This window comes from Corvus kubaryi, unplaced genomic scaffold (genome assembly GCF_017639235.1).
Source record: "Corvus kubaryi isolate FWS band 111438036 unplaced genomic scaffold, C.kubaryi_AGA036_p1.0 66, whole genome shotgun sequence".
Classification (NCBI taxonomy): domain Eukaryota; kingdom Metazoa; phylum Chordata; class Aves; order Passeriformes; family Corvidae; genus Corvus; species Corvus kubaryi.
This window is the reverse complement of record NW_024582054.1, coordinates 5,483,566-5,505,319: the sequence shown is the minus strand read 5'-3', so window position 1 is coordinate 5,505,319 and position 21,754 is coordinate 5,483,566. Positions and strand designations below refer to the sequence as shown.

The following is a 21,754-nucleotide window of genomic DNA, read 5'->3' as shown; positions in this document are numbered from 1 at the left end:
CAATAGAAGCGCTTCAATCAATATTTATTTTGTAGTTCCAAACAATACAATGTTTTTAGAAAGAGCATTCCCAAGTGACAGTGACTTGATATAGAAATGGGAGATAAATTAAAAGTCTAATGCAAGATTTAATTTACAAGGGTGCTTCTCAGAGTCATGGTCAACTAAAAGATGTTCATTGTCAACAGTGCTGATATGGACTTGAACCCTAAGTAGATGTTTATTGTTTTCTATCTCTCAAGAACATTGCACTTATCTTGAAAGATCTGAAAGTTGCTTTTCCAATTTAAAAATCCTATTCAGTCTGCTTGTGGTTTTTTGCAACTGCCTTGTTGTCTACTCTTACGTATTTTATTATATTACATGTTTTTGACATTTTCTGTTGGAAGAGCTAGTAACATTTAATGTATTTTGTTTTTAGCTACACTGAAAGAGCTCATATCACAGACAATGGTGCGCTGGTCCCAGGAAGATCAGATCCAAGATCCTGAATTAGTTCGAATTATGTACAGCCTCCTTCGTAGGCAATATGACAGCATTGGTGAGCTACTGCAAGCCCTGAGGAAAGCATACACTATTAGTGCTACCTCTGTGAAGGATACCATTAATCTGCTTGCAGCACTGGGCCAGATTCGCTCACTTCTCAGTGTGAGGATGGGAAAAGAGGAGGAATTGCTAATGATTAATGGATTAGGGTATGGAATTAACAGAATTTTATTTTTAAGTTGGTGTGAAGCTTTTGGTTTATATTAGTAAATCCTATAATTTTTGATCCTAAATTAAAATAAATGCTGTACTGAAGTGTAAGTATGTACCAGAGATTTACACTTTCACATATATTTCCAAGGTGGCTCCAAATGATCTCTGTAACAGTATCAAAAGGGTCAAAGTTTCTGTGCGCTAAGGTATTATCTACAGAAAATAGACTTATTTTACTGCAGTTAAGCCTGATGCTTAAACCCTCATCAAAGTACATGTTTTAGCAGCTCTGGAGAAAAAGATCACTAAAATTTTTGCTGGTGTCTATCTATACTGCATTTTTCCCAAAATTAAAGCCCATCTTATATTTCACACATGAGTGAATAAACGTTCTGGTGTCTTTTCAATTGGGAATTCGGAAGAAATTTCCTTTATATAGCACATGATGATGTGAGAATATTTTCTGCATCTTTGCTATAAAATTACCTCTGTAAGCAGCAGTATTATGGTGCATGCCTGAATGTCTTTTACTCCTCTCATGTGACTAAATGCTGGTCAGACCATTTAATGTTAGAAGGAAAAAAAATGACAGAAAATTAATTACTTCAGTTAAAATGGTGCATTTAGAAAGAGAGAAAACTATAGTATTGTTACCTGAGAACTGTATTTATTTTTATTTCTTCAGTAATATTAAGCAATTTCTCTCCTTTTCAACAATTGTAAGAAAGTTCCATTATTCTTACTATTTCAATGTAAAAATTGTACTGCTTTTTGTAAAAATTGCGAAGACTAATCTGTTCATTTGAATTGATCAAGTCATAGCAATGACTCATTAGGCAGTGTGTGACAGTATTACCCAATTTGTCCCTGATGCTGAGTTTGTAAATTGGCTGAGAATTATATGAGGGATAAAGGATAAATTTTGCCTAAACATGGTATGTGTATAAGCACCTTCCAAGAAGTGCTGCATTGAGAGTCATCCATTCTCAGTTTTCTGTGTTTCTTTAGAGCAGGCATGATGCCTGTTACTTGCCATGTTTTTTTAAACAGGTTGTCCTAAAATGTAGAAATCCCTGGCTTCTACTGACATCTGATGCCTGGATTATTTTGAAACACACAAATTGTGTTCTGGATTATGAAACCAATACAGCAGATTCTAGAAAATGTTGAAAGAATGGTGGGGAGAATGAAAAAGTTAAAATAGTCCTTCATAATGGACCCGTATGCCACTTCTGACAGAATTTGGAGATATTGATGAAATGCATGTAACAGATAGCCTTAAATATTAAGTCTATTTATTGTCTTTACTTTATGAACTGAGGAAATTAAGGGGTTACTGCAGAAATATAATTGATTATATATCAAGCAGATTCTTGATCCCTGTTCTCAATTTAAAAGCTAACAAAACATATTCTTTTCCACTTAGATCACCACAGAATAATTTTTTTTATTTAAACAGAACAGATGGTAGGAGCAATTTTGAGATGAAGAATTGCCATCTCTAAATAATTTGGAGGTTAATATTCTTATTATGAAGAATCAATTAGAGAAATGACAGCATATTGAAATGTGAAGCATATTGTTTTCAGGTGTTTTTGTATTATGCTGAATTCTAAGAATTTTAAATTATGTTAATACAATGAATGCATACTTCTGAAATCTCAGTGCATTGACTTAAGTGAATTTGAGGTTTCTTAAAAACAAATTGTTGTCTTTTCTTCCATTTTAGGGATATAATGAACAATAAGGTGTTTTATCAGCATCCTAACTTAATGAGAGTCTTAGGCATGCATGAGACTGTTATGGATGTGATGGTAAATGTGCTTGGAGGAGATCAATCTCAGGTAATTTCATCACAACTTGTTATATGTTTTGCATTTTGAACCTCTCCAAAAATATATTAGGATGTTTAAGAAGTGAACGAAAATATATCCCATGTAAGCTAGATTTTGCTCGTCCAAATTAAAATATTCATTAATGAAAAAAGTAGAATATTTTTTATAGTACTAGGGGGGAAAGCCCAGTAGTCTAGGACATGATTTTTAAAACTTGAGATGTTATAGGCGTTTTATTTCTCTTTTAATAGCATTGTAAAATGTTTTGTTCTTAAATTAAATACATCCTTTAACTGCCTTTATTGGAGGTGTAGCTCTGCTAGGAAAATTTACCTCTTCATTTTAGATGAAGTGTTACTACCAATAAATTATAACAAGAGACTAACAACAGTTTAAATATTAATGCTCAAATTCATGTACTTGAATTGAGCAAAAAATTTTCTTGCAGTGTTGTGTTCTCCCTTTTCTTAGTGTTATGCTTGAATATATATGTGTTATTTTAAAGGCAGAGTGGTATAAATTTTGAGAAGCCTAACTGAAAATTTTCGCTCCTGAAGAAAGTGAGAAGTGAAGCGCATGTATTTTCTTTCTTCCCTTTGCTTGTGCGTGATATTTTTATCCTGTTGCCTCCATCCCAAAAAGAGGCATCTCTTCTGATCCCAGTAGTGCTTATCTAAATTCCTTTTGCCTGGCAACTCATTCTTCTTATGTATTTGGAACAATTTTTAGCCCAACATACTACCTTTTGCTTATCTTTTCTCTGTCCTTCAATTTTTCGTAACTTGATTGTCTTCTATGTGAAGCTGCACCACTCTTTCTTTGCCTCTATGGTCATTTAACTCATATAATTCTCTTAAATCCTTATACATTGAATCTGCCTATACCATTGCAGTTTTACCAAGTATTCACATACCAGTTTTAGTTTTTCTGTTGCATTTCAGGGCAAGTTATAATCAATTATAAAATGATTATTACTTTGATAATTTATAGGTGTTACAACACCCTGGTTTTGCTACAGCTTTTACATAGAGCCAAAAGTGATAGAAAACCCATGAAACCCAAAACCACAACAGCCCAGCAATGTCTTCTAATTCTATTAAAATTTTTTTCATATAAAATTTTAATAACACAGATCTACAAAATGCTTTACAGAAATTACCATTATATCCTTCAAAAGAAATGCAGACTTAGAAACCTGCTTAGTAACCTGGTGTTGTGCCATTAAATGTGTCTGGCCACCCAAAATAACCTATTTTACGTCTCTGTCTTTATGAATTTCATGTAGTCAGTAGGTATCTAGTGAACATTTCTTTCTGTTCAGTGTTTCAGCTTCAAGAGATAGGATGAGCAGTCATGAAGTGTAGTCTCTGGTTTAGGGATTGGGCATTTTTCTAGGTTGTGGCAGCAGATTGTTTAAGCTAGATCTCCAGCTTCTTGGAATAAATGGTTTAATCATGAGGCTGTATTGAGGCATGTATTGTCTCTGAAGGAATGGTGGGAAGGTAAAAACTTGTCAGTTCAAACTGATATGTCTCCTATAGTCCTCTGCAAAATGATTTTTCAACACTTTAATGGCCTAATGAATGTGAAAGTTAAAAGGAAATGTGGGTCCTTTCTCAAGTTAGAACCAAAGCAACTGTCAGTTGCTTATCACCTTGGTAACTTCACTATACTTTCCTTGTTAGGAGTGCAGGAAGAACTGGAACAGATTGGTAATTAACATATTTCACTGCTTTGTCAACTTTTTTCTTCAGCAGATCGTTTTTCCTAAGATGGTGGCAAGCTGTTGTCGATTCCTGTGCTACTTCTGTCGCATTAGTCGTCAGAACCAAAAGGCCATGTTTGAGCATCTCAGCTACTTACTGGAAAACAGCAGTGTTGGACTGGGTATGCCACATAGCTGCAACACCTAAAAGCAAGAGTAGGAGCAACTGTGATATCACAAGACTAGTGTCTAATTTGTATTGCAAGCTGAAACATGCTTAAACCACCTTGTGATTTCACCTTTAACTCTTTTTTTTTTCCACTTTTGTTTCATGCTTATGTGTCTATGAATTGTATTAGAAACAGAATAGTCTGAATCTGTGTTTTTAAACACCTTTAAAAAATTAATGTTCAACATACAGTTTGACATTTTTTCCATTCAAAATAGCTGTGCTTTGAAATCTAAGATTAAATTGACCCTTTACGGTGCTTGCGTGTTTCATCTGGTTTAATTTTCCTTGCCTCTACAGTTTAGGCTACTGGAGTAAATTTCATATTTTTTTCTTTTGAACACTGAGTGTATGTTTTTTAATGCATGTGCATTAGATTTTGTAACACAAGGGAAATTTGATTGGCTGATAGATGGCTATAATAATAAAATATGTCAAGGCGAGATAGCGTGTGATTTCACAGTGATTTAGCTATTCATGCCTGCATTTGGCCATAAAAAACACAGAAAATTGGAAAATATTAAAGAAAGAAAACAGGTAACTGAAGCTTGAATGTCTCTTTTTGCTAAACATAGACATATTTTAAAATAATGAATTGATAAGGCTGTGCAGAATTACATAGTTAACATGTTGCTCTCTTAAGGAAATAGTATTCCTCTGATTTGCTGTATTGTTAATACTGATTTTTTAAATTTGTATTTAAAACCACTGTGGTTGAGTTGAGTATGCTTACACATATGCATGTGAAGTCCGAAAAAATTTCAGCATTTTCACAGAATTGAAAACAGTTGACCGTGTTCTTGAAAAAACTGCCCTAAAATGTACTATGAATATATTTGCGTTCTAGATTCCAGCGTGATTGCTGCCCTCTGCTGCACGAATGTGATTACTGCAAACTCCATTTAATTACTGTGTATTAACTTTCTTCTTCAGCGTTTCCTTCAATGAGAGGTTCGACACCACTCGATGTGGCCGCAGCCTCTGTAATGGACAACAATGAGCTTGCACTCGCATTGGAGGAGCCAGATCTTGATAAGGTAGGTGACCACTCTGACCTATTTACCCATTTAATAAATTGTGTACTTGTGCTAGAAGGGTTTAAAAGGGCAAGTTTGGTCATAGTAGTTTTTGGATATGATGTCCTCAGAAATAACCAATTTATGTATCTGTTTCAAGGTAAGGTTGACTAAGCAGTAGTCCTTGATTTTGCTTTATGCTTATTCAGAATCACAGCAAAAGAGATTTGTTTCTGTCTTTTGCATGCTTTCACTATTGTTATCAGGTAGAAAGGATGACAACAAGAAAGACATGCAGCAGGAATATCAAGAAGTGTTGTTTGGGGAGGAAAAAACTGAGAATTAAGAGGAGAATAGTAAAAAAGGACACAGGTCTTTTGGCTTAAATCATAGAGGTTTGTGGGGATGGAAGTTAGAGTTAAGAGAATGGAAAGGCAGGTTATTTGAAGATGAAAGATGGAACAGGATTTTAAGGGTAGTTGCAGTGGAAAACTGAATCCAGAATTCAAGTCATTGGCAAAGGTTAGGAATAAAGGGGAATCTGAGGAGAGGCAGGATGAAATGGAAATGTGGTAAAATATTGTTAAAAATGGCATGAAAGTTATTTGTATATCACAGGAGGAAAGCAGATTAAGAGATGGAAGTGCATGGTCAGAAGAGGAGGAAAGCAGGGAAAGGAAGTCATATATGTTAGCAGAGCACTGGGGTACAGAAAACAGAAGGCAGGGTTTAATATAAATGGAGGGAAGAATTAAACACCTAAATGATAGCTTAGCACAAGGGAAAATCTCTGTGCAGAGAATCCTGGGATAACAGTGGAACTGGTTGTGGGACTGTTTGTGATCAGCATATGGTGTGGGAGAGGAAAAGCTATGAAATTGAAATAAATGGGCATATTACAGTGATAGCTTGGGGAAGACAGGAATATGAGCAGAAAGGGTGTGAGACAGCGCAGCAATATACTTACTAGGCAATATACTGTTGAGCAGAATTTGCAATTCTGTATCACCTGCAAAATTGCTGAGTGCACTCTGTCCTGTCATTAATAAAACATTGAGTGGTATTGGTATCAATCCTTGGGATACAACATTAGTGACTGGAACACTACCAGTGACTGTCTTGTATTTTTGTGGAAACTACTGTAGAGCAAGTCACTTAAACTAAATTTCACTGTTGACCATGTTTCTCATTTACTGATTGCTTACCTTGAAATACTTGGCACTTTGCTTACTGAAATACTTGGCACTGTACATGTGCTGAATGTTCAAACAGTAACAGATATCAGCTGTAACATAAGCACTTCATAAGCACTATTTTATGCTGAAAATATCAGGCTGTATGTGGCTCAGACTTGGGCTTCTCAAATTCATTAGTCATTTTAGCTGTAAGAATCATGCTGTATTGGCTTTGGTGAGTCAATAACTTTATCTAGTGCAGTATGTGGAGGTTATTCAGTAAATAAATCTATATACTAAATAACTAGAAAAAACTGATAATGTCTGGATATTAGTTGATGGATGTGACAGACACCACGTTCACAGAATGATACAGCATTTCTTTGTGACTAAAGTTTATACTGTAACAACTGTGTGCAACATAAATAAATTACATGTAGACAACTTTTGAATTTTTGCCATTGCAAATTTAAACTCTTTATTCTGTATGTTTTTGAAATTCAGTTTACTATAATTAAAGAAATTTGTTGTAATTTCTCAAAGATTTCCCTTAGTTAAAGGTACTCCTCTTGATAAGAAACGTTATGTTAGGAATTCTTGTATTACCAAAATTTTTAATCTTTCTGGGTTCATACTTAAAACTGCTCATTGATATGTATCAGTCTTCTGAAAAATGTAATGGTTTTCATATCCATTAAAATTAGAATTACAATATATAAAATTTTGATGCAATGTTTATTTTGCTGTTGTAGCAAATAAACCACACATGGTTGTTGATGTGATTTTTAAAGTTGTTCAATAGTATTTTAGTTGTTGTATATGTATTGTCAAAAAGATTTGGATTCCAGAAGATTTATTCTACTTTTCACATTCCACATTTTTTCACGTTGTTGTATTTTTATGTCATCATATAATTGGGTAGCTTCAGAAATAAAGAGTGCTAGCCTTTTTTCATTAAAAAAACACCCCTATGACTGATAAAATAATGAGCTATGTTGTTAAATTCTTAGGTAAAGTGTCCAGTATATAAAAAACCTTGTGACTGAAAAAAAATACTACACTCATTCTGCCTTATAGCTATTTTTAGAAATTTATTTCTAAGCATATGAATAAATGATTGCTTCTGTATTACAGGTTGTTACCTACCTGGCAGGTTGTGGCCTGCAGAGTTGTCCAGTACTGCTGGCTAAAGGATATCCAGACATTGGATGGAACCCAATAGAGGGGGAGCGTTACCTGTCATTCTTACGATTTGCAGTTTTTGCTAACAGTAAGTCTAATTTCTTGGCATCCAAATTTCATCGACAGGTTTTCTTTAAATTGATTTCCTAACCATAAAAATATGTTAAATCTGAAGAGAGGTTAATGCATACTCTTCTCATTGCAAACATGAGACTATTGGTGTATGCTTATTATTATAATTTTTTTTGAACCTTCGTCGTTATTTTTTTTTCTTAATTTTTTTTGCAAATCACATAATTGAGTAGATTAACCTGTAGCCATGGTAGCAAATCATGTTAGGAATTCCTTGGCACAGGAAGACCAGGAATGGGGGTTGCATCAATATGTCCCTGCCACTGCTCAGGGAGAAGAGTCTTTTCTGTGCATTAGCATGGGGTCCCTCCCATGTGAGACAGTCCTCCACAAACTTCTCCAATGTGAGTCCATTCCACAGGCAAAAAATTCTCCACAAACTGCTGCAATGTGGGGCACTTTTCCATGGGCTGCAGTCCTTCCAGGCTGCTCCAGTGTGAGTTCCCCACAAGCCCTTCCAGAAAACCTGCCCCAGTGTGGGCTCTACTCTCCATGGGTCTTCAGGTCCCTGCCAGGAGCCTGTTGCAGCACAGGCCTCCCACAGGTTCAGAGCCTCCTCTCAGGCATCCCCCTGCTCCAGTGTGGGTCTCCTCCACGGGCCGCAGGTGGATCTCTGCTGCACCACAGACCTCCATGGGCTGCCGATGGATCTTTGCATTCCTCTGGACCTCCATGGGCTGCAGGGGCACAGCTGCCTCATCATGGTCTTCACCATGGGCTGCAGGGGAGTCTCAGCTCCGGTGCCTTAGGATGAGGATTTGTTTTATATTTTGTAACAATTAGGAGAAAATGAAGTTTTCTTCTGACTTAAGAATACCTTTCAGGAGAAAATACATGTAGTGCTTTTTGGTCCTTAGGTGAAAGTGTTGAGGAAAATGCAAGTGTTGTTGTCAAGCTCCTTATCCGACGGCCAGAGTGCTTTGGGCCAGACCTTAGGGGAGAAGGAGGAAATGGTTTGCTGGCTGCTATGCAGGAAGCTATCAGGATCTCAGAGAATCCTAGTCGTGACCTTCCTTCCCAGGCATATAAAAGGGAAGGGTAAGTAAATGTGAATGCTTGTTTGGCAAATGAGGATTTAATAGCTGGTTCAATCATGCTTGCACTATGTGGATAATAGACCCTGTTGTGTAAGGCATTATACAAACAGAGAGAATTAGAGATTCACATCCCCGAGCAGTTGTCATATGGTATTCAGAAAGCATTAGCTAGATAAAAGTGGAATAAGAGTTACAGAGAGAAAAACCTGAAGGACAAAACAAATGAGAAGACTGCTGTGGAATGAAGCTAAAGTTAAGATAAAGTAAAAGAGGGAGGTAGAAAGCTCATGCGAAGTCAGCGATTACAGTTCAACTGCAAGCTTACCCTAGGGACAAAATCCCTTTAGTCCGGAGCCAAAGGGATGAGTATGTCTGATGAATAGTCTCTAGATCATGTCTCTAGCTCCAGAGTAGAGCTGTAAACCTAGATTAGCAAAAATGTTCACTGTTATTGTTTACTTTTTAGTGATGAGGAGGAGGTGGAAGAGGAGACTGTGCACATGGGAAATGCAATCATGTCATTTTACTCAGCTCTCATAGATTTACTTGGACGCTGTGCACCAGAAATGCATGTAAGTTCATTTTACCACTCACTCAGAAAATGTAGGAGATTTGTAAACATAACTGTACATGTTTAACGAAACCTTTCTCTACTCAAAGGCTTCACTTCAGAAGGTAGACTTTATGGCTTCTTGCTATATCTAGGTAGATGTATTCCCTGCAAGCTGTTTATAAAGAACCATGGTCTTTTGATTCCTTTATGCTTTTTTACTTATCTAAAATTTTGATAATTTTTACATGACTATGGAATCAAAGCAAATATGAACTAGAAGTGTTGCACAATTAAGAGACCAGTATAATAACTTCTGAAACTGACCCTTTACTATTCTCTAGAAAGCCATAAAAATCAATTTTATAAGAATGTGATACAGGGCTGCTTTTAGTGTGCATTGATGAAATACAGTGCCCACTTCATATGAATACACTGAAAAATATGTAAAATAGCTGTTTCAGCTGTAATGCCTGTAACAGCCACATGCAAGATTGGTTTTAATTAGACTGACTGTTGCTTGGTGCTTAAAATTCTTTAGTAGCTTAAACCCAGCTGAAAATGCTCTATGTATCTCAATCCAATAAGAAAAATAAGTTTGGCTTTCAGCCTCCCTACTTACTATTACAAAAGCTGTTAAGTTTATTAGCTATATGTAGCACTCTATTGCCAGAGACAGTAGTTTCGTGTTATGAGAGTTACTAGTAGAGATTTCCAGACATAGGTTATGAGTATCTGATTTCTGCTAGAAGTTGAAAGGAATTGCTTACCTCATTGTTGTAAATGCTTCTCAAAGTTTTTACAGCATAGAAATAGTAGAAAAATGCATAGATACATCACACAGATCTGCCTCCATTTGTAGTGTAAAAAACCAAGCTCAAAACCTGTCACCATGGGTTCTCTAGGTAGCATGAACATTTCATAAGTTTTGAGTTCATCACCATATCCGGTTGGTTTAGGAATCTTATCAACGTGGAGTTTTTTGAGTTATTGGGAATTTATAATATTGTGAAATAATAATTGTTGTAAAAATAAGAACAGATACAGAAGTAGTAACAGCTGAACTTGGCAACTTCATTCACTCTCAGATAAATTGAATTTCAGTGCATTTTCTTTCAGTGTTTAAAAAATTAATATTGATAGAAATATTTTGAGGAAAATTTTCTTAATTTCTTAATTGATATATTTCTTAATTGAAAAATTTTTCTAACAGCTTATTCAAAGTGGAAAAGGGGAAGCTATTCGAATCAGGTCAATTCTTCGATCCCTAGTGCCAACTGAAGATTTGGTGGGTATTATAAGTATACCACTAAAGTTGTCAACAGTTAACAAAGGTAATTCAATACTTTCATTCTGCTATTTATCATTTACAAAAGTCTTTTGCCACATCAGCCTTCAGGTGTAAATTAGAGCGGTTTTGTTAGATTTCAAGGCAAGCAGAGAACTGTTCTTCAAATTTTACTTAGATCTGTATTGATTAGAGCTGCTCCAGTAGCACAGATATTTGTTCCTGTGGAGAAGAGAATGTAAGAGCATAAGAAATACTTTAAAGGGTCACACTAATGGGCCAGTACTTTGTCTCCAGCAGTGGCTCTAGAGAGACCACCTCTTTAGTTAAAATATGTAAACTTGCGCTCAGTCCCTTTGTATTTCCACATTATCCAGTCATTTGTGGAATATTTTACCATTCATTTCTAAGCTTTCATTTAAGAGTGAAAGACAATTAAATTGCAAAATAATAGGGGTTTTGAAATAATAAAAACTTAATATTCTAAACTATTCTTTTTCAGCATAGGACAAAACTGAACAAGAATATAATTTTCTTTGAGTATGTGATTTTACACATTAAATATAATTATAATGTCTTTCATTGTTTTGGTGTTTCTCGTTTTATCACTTATCTACTCTTAAAAATTATATTGTATATTTGTGTAGATGGCACTGTAAATGAGCCCGACATGTCTGCCAGTTTCTGTCCTGATCACAAAGCACCCATGGTACTCTTCTTGGACCGTGTCTATGGTATTAAGGACCAAAGCTTCCTCCTTCACCTATTGGAAGTTGGATTTCTACCAGATTTAAGAGCCTCTGCCTCTCTGGATACAGTACGTATTTCACTATTGAGTTTAGGTGCAGTGGCTGGATGTAGTGGCTCTGTAAATGTAAAAAAATGGAATTTCAAGTCAAAACAGCTTTTTAAAAAGAGGTATTATAGGCTCACTGTAAAAAAATCAATATTAATTCACTTACTATTAATTTATATTGCATAATTCTGATTATAAGCATTCAGTAACCTTCTGAAGTGTAAAAGTAGTTTAAAATCATTTGATACAGGCTGTAAAATACTGTAGAGGCCTAATGATTGCTTTTATTTAATGTTTGTTTCCAATAATTATACTAAAATCCAGGTGTATGAAGAAATTGAGATGAAAAGTGTTATTTAATGCTTAGTGGAGTTTTCTAACCTGTTTAAAGACAGAAGCTGCATTTTCTTTTCTGCGGCTATTGGTTCAGAGTGCAATGGCGCAAGAGACAGGATGTACATGGATGGCTTGGATTTTCTCCAGTTGAAAAAGAAATTAGTTTAGTCCTCATGTGTACACTGGGAATATCATGTTAGCACCCAGCCACTTAGGGAACGTAAGGACTATTACATTACTATGTTTATAGCATTCATATTCATTAACCTTTACCCAGTGTGAAACTAACAATCATTTATTACTTCATACAGGTTTCTCTAAGTACCACAGAGGCCGCTCTCGCACTAAATAGATATATTTGCTCAGCTGTGTTTCCATTACTCAAAAGATGTGCTCCCCTCTTTTCTGGAACAGAGCATCATGCCTCTCTGGTTGACTCCATGCTTCACACAATATATAGGTTATCCAAGGGACGGTCCCTTACGAAAGCCCAAAGAGATGCTATTGAGGAATGCCTGCTTGCTATTTGCCAGTATGTATGACACCTGTTTAGAAGTTAATTTATTTTGTGTTGAATACGTATTTCAACCACTTCTTTCTTGGCTTATAGTGTAAACCTAAGGCTGTTTTATTCTTGCACAAAATAAATGACCAGTGTTATCTCAAGAACTGAAAAGTAGATTTGTCTGTTCGCTTAAGAGGGTCCAGAAGTAGCACAACTTTCTGTGCTATATTCTTCTATAGGTAGATGAGGCATAGTGAGATTCCTTAAGTCCCTAGCAATGTTTTTTTCAAAATACTTCTAATGAGTGTTTTGTATTCCATTATGTAAATTGACTTCAATTTTTTATTTCATTTACACTGAACTGTATGAATGTTGCTAATAGCATCTGCTTTTTAAAATTACAGCCATTTGCGTCCCTCCATGCTACAACAGCTGCTGAGAAGGCTAGTTTTTGATGTGCCCTTGCTCAATGAATACTGTAAAATGCCTCTCAAGGTAAATACTTTACTTTCTGTACACTCATCTGGCATAAAACTTTAAAATAAACTGCCGTTGTCTTTTTATTAAAAACTGAATGGGAAGGGTAAAGCAGCGTAAAATTACTTCTGAACTGATAATAATGTTACTGTTTTGTAAAGTCTTTCAAATTAAATGTAATATTTGAAAAATTTTTGAAATTATGCCTAATGCAAACAGTAAACTGATTATGCGAATTTTTATAATGAACTGTTGACTTTCCCTTTGCTCCAGCAGAAGAGTATTTGAATGTATCAGTTTAAATGTCAGTGTTATCTTGATATTTATTCTTCTGCTATATGAACTATAATAGCTCTTGGTGGGATGCACAGTTCAGGAATGAATTTTGAGTGAAATCTAAGAGACAGGATACAGGGAAGAAAATTCACCTTTTATTTTTGAGTATTATATAACTGAACTCTTATCTATCCTCTTGTTCTGTAAATGAAGGTTTACAATTTTTAGATGACAAATAAATCTTATTTAGAACTATTCTGTCAGGTTTGTTTCACTTTTCTGTTGGGATAAAAGAGCCTGATCTTAGGTCTGTGTCTTCTTGTGAAAGAATTGAAACTCTATCATACTTTAAAGCAGAGTTGCCATATTCACAAACATACTCTGGAACATCACTAATTTTTGACTACAAGTGTGGTGTAGAGGGAGTGTTTGTTCCAGTTTTTAAATTTTTATTTTTCCTTCTTATAGAGAATTTCAGTAAAAACTAAAACATCAAGATTCTAGTCTGATACTACAAGAAATTTTGAAGTTTTCCTTGGAATAGGAATTTTTAGTTCCACAGAAGAAACTGGTAGAAATTTGAAATTATGTGGAAAATGTACCAATAATCACATATACTAGCTCTTTAACTTTACAGATTTCCTGTATGATAGTCCTTTCCATCAGTTTTTCCAGAGCTGCGCAATCACAGCCGAGAGGGTGAACTGCAGGTCTCTTTTGCAGTGTTTTGAATAATACTAAAACCATCAGCTGCAAAGGACAGTAAAAGGGAGTAAAATCAATTTGAATCTGTAAAACTTTTCATCAGAATCTATCATGTCCTGCCTTACACCCATTTCATTGTCTCTACTTTTATCCTGTGAGCTAGTCTGTACTCAAATGGTGACAATCCTGAAATTTTTCTACTCCTTGTAATCATTGAGAATCCCACAGCAGGAGCTGGAGATAATACAGGCTTTATACTGTCACAATATGGGCTCTGCTGCTCTTCCAAAAAAGAAAAAGAAGAAAAAGACACCATTATTATGAGCCACAGAATATGAAAGGACAGATACAAATAATACTACTCCTGTAACTGTTTAATATAACAATTTTTTATTTTGTTAAATACCAATGTTTCACATGCATTTTTATTTCTTGAAAATCTAGCTTCTGACAAATCACTATGAGCAGTGCTGGAAATACTACTGTCTGCCTTCAGGAATGGGAAGCTATGGAATTGCAGCAGAAGAGGAGTTACATTTAACTGAAAAACTTTTCTGGGGAATATTTGATTCCTTGTCTCATAAGGTAATGGCTGCAATTCACATTACATTATGGGGAGGATATAAAAGCATTACAGTGATACTTTGCTGTGCCAAGATCAGAAAGTTCCTGTTTTAACAGTTGTTTCATCTAATATGGGAGATACAGCAATGAATGCTTTTAATGAACTGAAAAATTGAATACTGAATCTTGAAAGATTCTCTCCAAATGGATGAAATGTCAAATCTTTGCCTGATATACCCATAAGCTTTACACTAGTAATGAGGATGTATATACACACACGTAATGTTTAGTTCTCACTGCACTAACATGTCAGTGTTGTCTGCTCTCCTACCTTGGCTCTACTAAAGATTTTAAATTACTTTTTACTGACATAAAATTAATTTTAATAAATATATGCATGTGCTTATCAAATTGTTGGTATAGGCAGAATAAATTGTCTGTCTTCAAATATATATTTGTATTTTTTTAGTTTTCTGGCTATTGCCCAGCTGAAGAGATATGATGCAACATACTATGAAATAAACACTTTTCAATTTTTCTCTTACAAAGTGTGATATTGGGACTTTTACTCAGTTTTTCTCTCAGTAAGAATAAGTTGCATTTCTGATAGGAGAAATGTCTTACTGAGTAAACACTTTTTTGGGCTTGCTTGGGATCAAAATTTAGCCCAATCAAAAAATCAGTTTTTACTTTAGGATAATAAAAAATCATATTCATTGTGTCTCACTGAATTTATGTACTCTTTCTAAACAACAGATTTAGATTGCTACTCTAGGCATTCTGATTTATAACACGGAAATAAAAATGGTCTCTGTATTATTCTGAAATGACTTTTTAAGGTTTATTTGCATTTGATTTTAGTAACATTTATCCCTCTCTTACTTCTTTCACAAGTGTGAAGAGTATCAGGAGTGCCTGATGCAATCAAATGTTTCCAATTAATGCATCTTAGATTTTAAGAGATAAATTAACATGGTACATTTGTGCCGATACTGGTGGCTCTCTATAATAGCATTTTCAATTTTCTGTAAATGATTGTTAGCGCAGTGAAAGAAGAGTTGTGTAAATCTGATCTGCTGACCTACAGTATTCTCCACCATTCTTTTTCATTCTAACTTATATTTACAGGTTTGATGTTATTAAAAATAATTAAATGACTTTGCTACAGTAAATCTCAATTTCCTATAATGAGCATATTTTTTAAATGAAATAGTGCTGAGTGAAAGAAAGGCAAAATGACAATGGCTTCTGCAGTTAAGAAGCTAATTCTGCAGGAACTAGTAATTTTAGAACTAAGGCAGTATTTTAGAGGTGATTATACTCTGTAACTAGGCAAATAAGCCTTGATCCTTACTTTATAGGCCTTCATGGCCCAAAGAAAGCTCAAGTTGAACTCATATTGCGTGTACCTACACAGTGTCAGCATACTCTTATGTCAATCTGAGTAGTGTTAAGAATATATCATGTTGATATAATGGAAAATAGATGTCACACAGCAATAATTTTGCTCTATGTTTGAACTTTAAATGTGCCTTACTGTTTGTTTGCATCTTCTCATATTTGTACATGGCTATGGCTGCTTGGATTTCACTAACATTTTGCATGTTTTTCTGTTGGATTTTCCAACCAGTTCCTATCTCTCCTGCAGAAGTATGATCCAGAGCTCTTTCGAATGGCTTTGCCTTGTCTAAGTGCTATAGCTGGAGCCTTGCCCCCTGATTATTTAGACACACGAATTATGTCAACCTTGGAAAAGCAGACTTCAGTGGATCCAGAAGGAAATTTTGATCCCAAACCTGTCAGCACATCAAAGTAAGTAATATAATTCATAGTGATTTCCTTCCCTTAAATATTTTTATACTATTCCTTATTAACATTTTTTCATCTTCTGTAGGGAGGGTTGACTGGTGACTGACTTGTTAGTGGTATTAGGACTTTCAGAAGTAGTACAGGGATTTTTGCTTCCTTCTGCCAAATACTTCACTGCAGTGTGTCCTGTTTACCAAAGATAAACCATATTCTTCTCAAACCTGAACAGATGCTAAATATTTCCATCTTATGTCTGCAGAGAAAATAGTAAATTCTATATTTATTATGTACCCTATTGCCTAATAGTTCAAATGTTTGGGATATATGAATTAGAAACAATCATTATTTAGATTGTGCTTATGACAATTTGTACAAGATCACAAAAATCTGGTGATTCAATTGGCCTGTAGCCCAATTTTTATAAAATCTTTGCTTAATTTTGAGCATTGATCTGTAGAAACATGATATGGTAAATTAAGCAGATTATGTAGGATTATTAGAGATTTGGCCTTCCTAGTAATCTTGTGCTTTTAAAATACAGACTTTATATTCAAGAACTTGAATATTCAAGAACTGAGGATCACTAGCTCAGTCTTGCTATTAAAGTCTTGTCCTTCCATCATTGTGCATTGTGAAACATCCATGTTAATGTTATTCTGTATTAAGAACTAGCAACAAAATTTTCTGTAGTTTATGGTGAAGCAAGTTTTTGTTTCTTCACGACTTTCAGTTGTAAAAAGTGTGACTTTTATGTTCTTATAGGTTCTCTGCAAATGCCGTTGTAGGTATGCCTTTTTTGTGGCATTTCTTTTAAAGAATAGGGAATTGCCAAGCCAAATTCCTTGCCTTCATTTGGAGGTGAAGCATTTTGATTAGTGCCATATTATCCTGACATTTTTTTCATAAATCAGACTGCAGTAACTTATGATTGAATGACCATAACCCTCTTTGCTTACAGCCTTGTACTTCCTGAGAAACTGGAGTATATTGTAAGCAAGTATGCTGAGCATTCCCACGATAAATGGGCCTTTGAAAAGGTAGGAGTTATTTTAAGACTGGCAACTGTCCAGGGCTAGTAAATAATTCCTAGGGTGAATATTGAAATTGAAATTGGATGGTTTGACTGTTAGACCCTTGTTCAGAGTGTATGGATGTCCACATGTTTATTTAGGGATATGTGGAAGAAATCTTTTGCTTAAGAAAATGCATTGCAATTTGTCACTTTTTCAAAGAATTTATTAGGACAGAGACTTGAGGGGACTGAACAAGGGGTGTTTGGTTTGGGAGGCGGGTTTTGTTGGTTTGGTGTTTTGGTGTTTTGTTTTCAGGTCTTTTTGTTTGTTTTGATTTTTTGGGGGTTTTTTTGTTTGTTTTTTTTTTTAATTTTATTTGTTTGTACAAATAAAATAATTCTCTTGTTTGGGGGGCCTATAAATGCAAATTTGTAGAGAAAGGTACACATACATATAAATATGTAAATATACACAGTTTAATTTGAAACCATAAATTTCAGTTACTATTATTTAAGGTAAAAGATGCATTACAGTTATGTTCTTCAGCTCTTGATCTGTTAATGTTACATACTCTTCTCTGTGTTTCTGACTTCAGCCCCCCCAGAGAATTGAGGCAATCTTTTTTGCCTCAGTCTGTCCTGTTTCAATGCATGAGTCCACTTGAAAGGGGCCAATGTAAGTTAGGCTCAGAATTGGTATTGTGAGACCTCCTACTCATAGGTGGCATCCGTTCTGTCTCAGACATGTTTTGTTCCAGTGTGTCCACAGATGGATGCACTTCTCCTGTGGCACTGAGCAGCTCTTGCAGTGGGTTAGCAGTTTGGTATGACGAAAGAAACAGGCTAATTTGCTCTCACTTGTCTATGTTGTTCTTATTTCAGTGGGTTTTTTGGTTATGTTTTTTTCTTTTTCAGACTAATAGTGGATGGAAATATGGTGTTTCACTGGATGAAAATATGAAGACTCACCCATTAATAAGGCCCTTCAAAACTTTAGCTGAAAAGGTAATAGAGGAAATTTCAGCTGCAGCAATATGAAGTAGATTGATTCGTGTGCTTCTAAAAATAAATTCCAAATATATTCTGTTAAATGTCAGGCAGAGGCACAAACTAGAATTTTTACAGTTAAGAATAGGTACATCTTTATGCTGAAGTGGTTTTTCAGTTAATCTTACACTGAGTCTTGTATAATTTGCTTCCATTAGGCATAATGTTCAGTGTTTCTTCATAGGCATGGGCAAATCTGTATTCAAAAGTATCAGTAGCACAGTTTTTTAATGCTTCCACGGATGAGAAATGACTGGCAGAAACTCCTGGGGCTTAATGAAAGTGTAATTTAACATATCTGAAGGCAATTTTGTCTTCCAGAAAGATGGTAGAAAAATGTAAAAAAATGCGTAGGAGATGATTCAGTTGAAAATGCGGAAAAGCATTTAAAGCATTTGAATTTCTTGACTAGGCACAAATGTCTTCTAATTGTCAGAACAGTGAAGTGAATTTGAATTCTGTTACTTATTTTTGTAATGATTCACTGGGAGACACAAGTCAATTACATTTGTCCCTCTTTGCCATATTTTCCCTGTTCAGAAAATAGACATGACAAGAATCAAGAGTGATTAAAGATGTTGAGTTTCCTAAGATTCGTAAATTGCTTTGGAATCTTTGGAGAGGAGCCAAAGCATTGTTGGTTGTTATTTAAGCAATTCAAAGAGAGTTTTCTGAATTGTCTGAAATTAGAACTTTTGAACATAAAAATCAGGTTCTATCCCTAAAAGCTGTCATTTTGAGCAACTGTCAGAAAAATTCTGGTTTATGCTACAACCTGAAATACTTTTATTAAATTGATTTGAAAAGTCTTAATATGGCATACTCAGAATTTTGCCACAAATTTTCAGAATTTCTCTAACACTTTCACTTTCCAAAGGAGTCTTGGAATACAGGCTGTTGCTTATTCTTTTATTGGTAGCTGTGTTTATATGAAGAGGTGTATAGTTCAGTAACCCTCTGTATCTGAGTGGATATAAATATAGGAAGACTAAAAAAAGGCCTTGAGTGATGCATTTGAAGGTACATACTTGCTTAACTACTTCATAGCACTCATAGTACCATCATTTTTTTTATTTTTTTATGCTGGTGGAATTAATGAGTAAGTTTCCACATCCAATTACATTATTGCTCCAGAGTTCATTGCAGTGCCATTCATTTCTAGCATGAATCCTAGCAATAAATGCCACTAAGAATAAATTTTTAAAAAAAACTTTAAGTATTTCAAAGCTTTTCTCTTGTGTAAAAAGAACTTTATTTTGTCTTCTCATATAATATACAAATATTCTGTAGTTTGTGGTACGTGGGACTTAACAGAGAAGGACAGAATATTTCTATTGTACTTTTGCTACTTAATAAATACAGAGAAATTTTGCATTCTTTTCTTCAAAGGAAAAGGAAATTTATCGTTGGCCTGCCAGAGAATCATTGAAAACCATGTTGGCCTTGGGATGGAGCCTAGAAAGGACCAAGGAGGGAGGAGAAGCAGTAATACATCAGCGTGAAAATGAAAAGCTCCGTAGCATATCTCAGTCTAGTCAGGTAAGGTATAATGCCTTAAGTTTAGAAAACAAAAGGCCTGTTCATTAATTTATTAATAAATTAGAAACAATTATGTCAATTTTATGTTCTTTTAGTGAACAGAAACTTTTTATGGTAGAGTTCTGAGATTGGAAGTCATGTCACTATAATAAACACTAAGCAACACTAAAGAGGGGATTCCAAAAGGCTTTTAAGACCTTGAGGCTATAAGAGACCATAGATATTAATTTTTTTAGAAGAACTGAAGAGCTTTTTAATATAGTCATTCAAAGAAAACAGACAAAGAATTTGAAGTCTTTTATTTTATAATAAATAAAACTAGCAGTTCTCTTTTTTTTTTTTTTTTTGGTCAAACAGAAGAGCCTAACATGGGCTTTTGTTAAGATTATAATTATGACTGACAAATGAGATTGTACATTTGATGCATTTTTTTTTTTTAATCTATAGGCAAAATTTTCCATAATTATATATTACCTAGCATTTTGATGTGAGGATAGATTTTTCTCCATTTGTAGATTTCTATAATCCCATGTTGAGATTGGTGTTCCATTTGTCTTGGAGGAGGAAAGCTGTTTGAAATTATAACAGTTGTTGAAGGATTGTTATTGTACCCCTTGAGGTGAATTACACACATTTGTACATAAATATAGTGAGAGTTAATAAGCAGTGCATTGGGCACAAGTCCTGGAAGGAGTGTGCAAAGGTGTGTCACGAACTAACTCCTTATGTACACTTGCACCAGCACTGATCCTGCGAGCATCAGTACCTGGCACCATAAGTCTGTGTTGGGTTCCTTCTCCAGGACCAGTTTTTGCTTACGAAAAGCAGCCCCTGAGCACTCCATTACAAGACAGTACTTCACCATTTCTTACCTCTTCAGCAGTCCTCACTCCCTTACAGGAAATTCTTCTGTCTCTGGACTCTCTGCTTCCAGCCAATTGAATTGCAGTTGTTCTGCAGTTGGGCCTTCTTTCCCAAGAACATGCATGATAAAGACATGATTGAGTAGAAGTTTTCAGCACATATCTAACTTGAGTACAAGTTTGAAACCACTGATTTACATGTAACCATTCATATTTAACATGCACCTCTAACAGGTTTTTTGAACTGGAGCTTTCTCACTTAAACCAGTTGAAGATTGTGTTAGTATATTATACTCCTGCTTTTTCTTAGTCTGTAAATTCCCCAAGAAAATAATTTATCTTTTTGTTGAATTGTCTCATCTTTAGCGCAGGGTTCCTTCAGGCTGTTCCCACATGGTTCTATCATGTTTTGAAGGCACATCTTTTGTGTCTCATGACTGGTCTCCTCTCTTAGGCTAAAAGCTTAGATCTTAGCAGCCTGCCACTTGTTGTTTATAGAGAGATCTAGGTATCTGCAACGACCTGCATGCTTCCACACCAGCAAACATCTCAATCATCCTGAGCCTTCAGTACATTGCCAAAACAATAGGCGAACACAGTTTCTACAAGAAAGTATTAAATTGGGAGTGGTGTTACTCTAATCAGATCAATGACAGAGATGTTGTAGTTGAATATTTGGTTCTTTTATCTGAAATTATTTTATCTGAAAATATTTTTTTCCTGCTGCAGGGAAACGGGTATAGCCCAACACCACTTGATCTCTCAAATGTGGCACTTTCTAGGGAGCTTCAGGTTTGTATTTTGCCTATATTATGCTGAAATGAATGAATGTATTTGGTTTTATTATTACCAACAAGTTGAATTTTTTTAGATTTTATGAGTGTATTTGTGACTGTAGTTATGATATGCTGTTAAAGAAAGGTGCATGCTATTTACATACTGAAAGACAAAATTTCTACTGTTCATGCCATTGGTGC

The 21,754-nt window shown here is 35.0% G+C and overlaps 1 protein-coding gene across 14 annotated transcripts in view; it reads left to right on the top strand.

Annotated features, from left to right (window-relative positions):
* RYR3 (ryanodine receptor 3) overlaps positions 1-21,754 on the top strand; it is a 201,778-nt gene that overhangs the window by 110,872 nt on the left and 69,152 nt on the right. For 8 of the 14 annotated variants that reach the window (XM_042047581.1, XM_042047582.1, XM_042047579.1 and 5 more), the window contains exons 40-56: positions 422-695; positions 2,429-2,543; positions 4,289-4,421; positions 5,402-5,505; positions 7,794-7,929; positions 8,831-9,011; positions 9,477-9,582; positions 10,774-10,894; positions 11,496-11,665; positions 12,292-12,512; positions 12,890-12,980; positions 14,388-14,528; positions 16,138-16,319; positions 17,275-17,353; positions 18,244-18,333; positions 19,765-19,914; positions 21,507-21,569. In XM_042047581.1, coding sequence (XP_041903515.1) covers positions 422-695; positions 2,429-2,543; positions 4,289-4,421; positions 5,402-5,505; positions 7,794-7,929; positions 8,831-9,011; positions 9,477-9,582; positions 10,774-10,894; positions 11,496-11,665; positions 12,292-12,512; positions 12,890-12,980; positions 14,388-14,528; positions 16,138-16,319; positions 17,275-17,353; positions 18,244-18,333; positions 19,765-19,914; positions 21,507-21,569 — 2,357 coding nt within the window. The remainder of the gene's footprint in view (positions 1-421; positions 696-2,428; positions 2,544-4,288; positions 4,422-5,401; positions 5,506-7,793; positions 7,930-8,830; positions 9,012-9,476; positions 9,583-10,773; positions 10,895-11,495; positions 11,666-12,291; positions 12,513-12,889; positions 12,981-14,387; positions 14,529-16,137; positions 16,320-17,274; positions 17,354-18,243; positions 18,334-19,764; positions 19,915-21,506; positions 21,570-21,754) is intronic. The other 6 variants (XM_042047577.1, XM_042047586.1, XM_042047587.1 and 3 more) reach the window with 3 other exon arrangements.